This window comes from Morone saxatilis, unplaced genomic scaffold (genome assembly GCF_004916995.1).
Source record: "Morone saxatilis isolate NCDOM2014 unplaced genomic scaffold, NCSU_SB_2.0 Contig15, whole genome shotgun sequence".
NCBI classification, from domain to species: domain Eukaryota; kingdom Metazoa; phylum Chordata; class Actinopteri; family Moronidae; genus Morone; species Morone saxatilis.
In genome coordinates, this window is record NW_023339707.1 from 2,883,902 (window position 1) to 2,890,217 (window position 6,316).

The 6,316-nt window shown below is 44.0% G+C and overlaps 1 protein-coding gene across 1 annotated transcript in view; it reads right to left on the reverse strand.

The window, feature by feature from the left end:
• The window catches only part of pard6b (par-6 partitioning defective 6 homolog beta (C. elegans)), a 20,545-nt gene extending 14,540 nt beyond the window's left edge, over nucleotides 1–6,005 (reverse strand). The window contains exons 1-2 of the mRNA XM_035657347.1: nucleotides 5,667–6,005; nucleotides 3,787–4,009 (exon numbers count right to left, since the gene is read on the reverse strand). Coding sequence (XP_035513240.1) covers nucleotides 3,787–4,009; nucleotides 5,667–5,729 — 286 coding nt within the window. The 5' untranslated portion in view covers nucleotides 5,730–6,005. The remainder of the gene's footprint in view (nucleotides 1–3,786; nucleotides 4,010–5,666) is intronic.
• Between the last annotated feature and the right edge of the window lie 311 nt (nucleotides 6,006–6,316).

The following is a 6,316-nucleotide window of genomic DNA, read 5'->3' on the forward strand; positions in this document are numbered from 1 at the left end:
AGTCCTGGCCTTGAAAATCCAGTAATAGTGTGGGTATAATAGTGAGAGCTGTGTAGGAGTCTTTGCACATCAACCAACTTAAATCTCAAAGCACAACTGAGGCAGAGTCTAGAAAGAGGAGAGCTGGAGCACACAGTTGTCTTAAGAGCTTTCAGGAAGGTGGAGCAGGTGCTCCAGCTTTTCACTGTATAGGCCTGGGCAATAAAACAATAGCAGTATGTATCATCAATAGACATTTCATCAATAGCAATAAGATAATTGCTCAATAGAATGCCTAATAGTTTCACTTAAATGCATTAAATGCAAACCGGGATCATCATATCCCTTGATAGTGGAGCATGCTATAAGTGAACCACCACAGCTTCCACCCTTTGGAGTACAGTCACAACCTCCATCTGTTACATCTCAAGAAACAATCAACATGTCAGCCCATGATGGAGAGGTACTCAGCGACAATACTGTATGACACAACACTGAAATTATTACCTGTGTGCCTTCATACGGCAAAATGGAGTGAGTGAAGTCAAAAATGGGTCATTAAAAGTAATTTTCATCATGGTACATTTTTCAGCTATATCGCCCAGCCCTACTTTATCACATTATCATACTACTGATTCCCTCCCATCCAAGCCACGCAGAAGGGAAGGAGTTCTGACAAACAACAACTGACAGACTGACTGGGGGCTAGCAAAAGGCTATATGTAAAACCACCATGTCTCCAACCAGCTGGCAAAGGCTGCTCTTCATCAGCATCTAAAACAGCAGTCACTGATACGACAACAAGAGAGAAACTAACATCAACATTATCCAGTGGACTGTTTGTCATCGACAGCTGACTAACCACAACATTCTCCATTTACATGGAGCTGAGCAAAAACAGTGTGGACCTGGAAATAGCTCTAACTCTCATGTATCAGTGAAGTAATGTGCTGCCTGGACTGGCTATCATTTAGATTTTATTGATCCTGATTCAGATGGTTTGTGAAGAGTCTCTGACACACACCAATATCAGAGGAATTCAAACCACAAATAAAGCGTAGAAAGACAGATTAGACCCACCTGAGGACAGTTTTTGTTTTCAAATGCTAGCAGTACTGCTCCCAGCATGCTTTGCAGCCCACATCAGCCTTAAAAAAAAAGACTCTAGCGCTGTTAATCCACCTAAGCCACCAGGCCCCTTCACTGCTGCCATGACAACCAATAAACAGTGGACACCACTGCCAGCTCAATAGCCATTGTCACATTGTTCACAGCTGGGGTTGAGATGTAGGGGATACCCAGTGCTGCTGAGTTGCACCGCTGTGTGTTGAAGCAATTTTAAAAATGCCTGGCATAGACAGAGTCCGGTAGTCCGTGCACAGGCACAAACACTTAGCCCCATTTTTCAGCAGTGAACAATACAACACTAATGGCTGGTCAGTGAGGTAGCGTTGATGCAGAAACAACAACAATGTGGGCATTATACAAGAACCAGACCACAACAATACAGCAACAGACACTCACAGCCTAACATCCATCCCTCTATCCATCCATTGAACCATCTCAATTTAACCCACAGAGCACAGAGCCTGGGATATACGTAGCCTGGGTTTAGTCTTCCAGACAAATAAAATGCAGAGCCAAAAATAACACGCATGGACTGAACTGTGCCGAGACTACACACTTTTAGCTTTTAACACACACACACACACACACACACACACACACACACACCATGCTTGCAATCACTAAGCCTGGAGAGTGAGTGTTATTTTTATTAGCATATTTCCCAGATATCTGCGTAATAGGATTTCACTGCACTTTCCATAAAGGCCAAGTTGTAACAAACTTGGATCCACACTGCTGCCTTGTCTGAAGTCCTGTTCTTATGCAATAATAACCAATCACATCACATCCGACCACCGACCCCCTCATACATTTACATAATCACCCAATTGCAGTGTTAAAGGCCATAGTAGTAGGGGTTGACAGTAAAGACCGATACGCTGTGGGGCACTGAACACAAACTGCTTCAGTAGAATTACTCAGCAGTCAAGAGCTGAATAGTTTCGTAGGGTTGCACAAGAGTGACCCACTCACTATGACCCTCCACTATGACCCTCCTCCTATGCTGCTGATAACATAGAAGAGTTTGGAGTTGACTCATTTGATGAAATGAGGGTGTTAAAAAAAGACACATTTTTGGTGTAGAATCATTTGTGCAGATACCACCATGACAACAAACAAGGTCATGAAGGGCCAAAATAAAATCAATGGTCATCCTCTGTCAATTTATCATCCGGACGCCAAGACAGCAGATTTTAAAGATGCCAGATAAAGTTTCCACATAAACAAACAGTGCTTAGCGTTCAGCGTTTGGCCTGATATACTTCACTTGGCCCCACCGTAGAGAAGCTATTAACTGACGATAGAGCCATCACTAGAGATAACAACTAGTGTCTGCAGATGTATAATAAATGATCTATAAGCTGCCAATTTGCTGCATCCGCACACTGCAGAGCCTTTTAAGCTGGGACCAACTGGTGCTTAGCAGTAGGGTGAAGGGGGGTAAACAAATCAGGAGGGAAACCAGGGGCTGAAGGCAATGGGGTCTGCAGGGGGTTGTGGCTGCATTAGTGTGCGTCTTCTGTCCTTGTTCTATCGGTGCATGTGCAAGTGCGTGACGGATGTGTGATGCCTGCTTGGCTGCGTGACTGTTTTTTTCATGTGTTTTTGTGTGAGTGTGTGTGACCAGCAGTGATCCCAGCGTGGGGCTAGTGTCTGGAGCGTGTAATTGAAACACGGTCCCATGCAGCGCTACACAGTGACCCCACTAATCTCCTCCTGACAAAGTGGCTTAGCTTCTATAGGGTCATATGGCACAGCGAGACAGCTTAAACACAACAGAGCGCGCGGCCCGACCTGCCCCCAGTCAACAAACCCTGAGGTCTTCCCTGCATTCAACAGGTCACACTCAGCAACTCATCAGCACTGGGTGCACTTCAAGAATTATTGCAATTATTAGACTGTATCAATATCTATCTAGTCTGAGAGGTTTATTCTAATCCCTAAACATGTCAAACAATGACTAGCAAACTACAGTCACGAGCAAAAATTACAGCATCAACAAACTTCTAAGCACTTCCCCCAGCACCTGAAGAAATAAAGGAATTGCCTTACTATTTACTGTATTAGCAGGACAATAACTATAATAGTTATTGGTAATAATTACACCAGAGCCAGTGAGGAATAAAGAAACAACAGCAGTACTGTATACAAAAAGTGTATGTGTTTAACAGTCACAGAGCAAAAACACACCACCTGTGTGACCGCCGTGCCAAAAAGTCAGGATATCCTAACTGGACGAGTTGATAAATGGTGGTCAGAGAGAAAAAAGATCTACTCTTTACAGGTCTTTATGTGTTTTACCCAGCCCATGCAGAGAGATTGTCTTTGGAAACAAACACAGCTTCAGCAAGGTCGCTGACCTTCAGCTATGTGGGTCAGAAAGGGACACCAAAGGACACAGGAGAGTTTGACAGTTTGTTTGACAGCTCCATGAGCACAAAACACATGGGCAACATGCAGCCTAATAACTAAAAAGATAAGACTATACTGCTGTCTTTTAGAATTGTATCTTTCTGATTATCTAGACAATACACAAAGCTGAATAACATACTTTCCTGTCCACCAGCCTATCCCATATTTATATTCTGTACTAACACAAGATCTTTGTTTGTATTTCCATTGGAAAACAGATCTGACCTAACAAACAGGCCTTTGTTCAAACACTTTCTCCGAGCTTACCTTTCCTCTGCAGGAACAGCCTGAGTAGAGGGCTGGCAGTGGAGATGGCTTTGTGGTAGTTGTCATCATTGTTGATGGGAAGCAGGTCGCCATGCACATCGGCGTAACCCACCAACAACTCCACGTTGGGGATGCGATGCACGTGCTGCAACAGGCCGTAGAACTCATCAAAGCGACCTGGCTTCGAGCGATCCAGAGAGAACCGACGAAACTCCGCACCAAACTGGGGTGGAGCAGAGAGACATACACACGTGAGCGCAATCATACAAACACACATTGGTGGGAGGGAGAAACAGATTATTCAAGAGCTGAATAAACAGTGAGATAGGTGAGATGTCGTACAAAGGAACATGTGTTCTGGTAGCCTCATTTCCAAACAACTGTAAGCTGTATGTAAGAGTCGGTCAGTCTGAATTATTAATGGAGACTTGGTGATGATGTGTATATCTCTATGTTTATGTCTTTATGGATGCACTATGTTCAAGACTGTAATAAAGTAATGATAGATTGTTTGCTGTGCAGTTGTATGAAAGACTATGTGTTTTCAGCATACGTGCATACCCACAAAACATGCTGTTGGCTTATGAGTAACACAGTAATCAGTGTTGTCTGAATGGGTCGATGGCTGCAGATGTCTAATCTTTAGGCAACTGTTTAGCTGAGACAGAGCACAATGTCCCACTGGTGGTTGTTGATGAGAAGAACCGAGTGTTGTGGTTACTGTTGCCCAGCACTGACAAAAGATGATCTGCAACTCACTGCCAACCTGTCCTGGACACTCGTCATCTTACGCATTAGTACAAAGCAGAATTAGATTAGATTGGGGAAACAACCCAGGCCTGGTTCTGGTAAGTAAGGCATTAGAAGACAACACATTTCAAGTGACCCTGGACTGTTTGGGAACAAAGTCTAATAAAAAGAATGTTATTACCAGTGGAGGAAGAAGTATTAAAGGCACTAATACCACACTGTGAAAGTACAGCACTACAGGTAAAAGCCAGGCATTCAAACCTTACTTAAGTAAAAATATGCAAGTGTTACTGGCCAACTGTAAAAGTATGAAAAGTAAAAAAAAAAAAAGTATACTTATTGTGCAGTAAAAAGTATAAGTACGGGAGTAAGTTAAATGTACTTATTTACAGTCCACCACTGGTTATTCCTTTGTGTAAAGTGGTTGGGGCAAACTTAACTGCTAAGTACAGAAACATAAAGGTCACAGTTTTTGTTCAGTGTCAACATATGTAGGTATAAAGAGTAGTTTGGGGCAGAAAAGGCGCCCTGAGGCCCATTCCTCAGCATGTGTGTGTCATCATGTCACAGGCGGGACGCGGAAGGAGCCTGTCGCACGCAGGCCGTGACACCTGTGCCTGTACGCACGGGGAAATAACGTGACGAGCAGGTATGAACACGTAATGCCGGGATAATTTGACATCAAAAGCTAGTGTAACGTAAGCAAACATCCCTTGTGTTTGCTCTTAAACTAAAACTTGAATCAAACTTTGAGTCAATATTTGGTAAATGAGCGGAGGGAGCGCCGGAGGAGGCTGCGACAGGTGACACGGGCTCACCGCGGCGTCAGCTGACAGTAACCACCGCCTTCAAACTTACTAGCTAGCTATCAAACTTATCAGAACAACTCAGAGTCAAACAAACGTTACACCACGGTTAAAGTTTTTAGTATTTTAAAGTATGGCGAGCTGCCAGCGAGGTAACAAAACCTGGGTTGGCTAGTTAAGCTTTAGCTCGTATCTTTATAATTTGTGCGACATCATAACTTGCTATCAAGCCACTTAGCACGCTAAATTAGCCAGAGTAATCATCGCAGGGAGAGTTAAGACTACACATGTAGACAGTAAAGGGACAACGAAGACGACATGTACCTTGCTCTTCACCTCCACGGCACTCAGAGAACGGTTGCTCGGCACTCGGTGGTTTTTGTTCATGTTTCGCTAGCAGCGGGACCGCCGCCGAAGCACACACTGGCGCTGCTCCTGCTCCTGCCGCCGCTCTCTATCCAAAACCCGTCTGTGTCCACCAGTACACACAAACTGTCCCACGACCTCTCGACGTCCAGCGGTTTGCGTTGTTTATCCAAAAATGCGACAGCGGCTGCCAACCAGCCTAGCTCACCCTGTAAACTTATCTCCTCTCATACTTGCCGCTGCCAATGTAGCTTTACCACTACTGAGTACTGAGCCTCTCGGTCTACCTCTGCTCTGCCCGTGACTGGAGAGCCAGCGACACGAGACTTCAAAATAAAAGTCTCGGTATCTGTCTTTCTCTCAACCCTGACTTCAAAATAAGAGCTGTGCTTTTCAGATTGTATCCTGACAGGGGCTTCCTTCCAACCTTGCTCCAAATAGTTATACACACAATTATTAACACTAGATCAGGAAAATCTTGTTTAAATCTTTAGATTTAATTTGTCCAGCAAACCACATCTGAGGCTATTGTCATGATCTGGTTACTACCGTCAGTGATTAAAGTACTGGTGCTCACACATTATTTCACAAATAATTACCTTATAGTC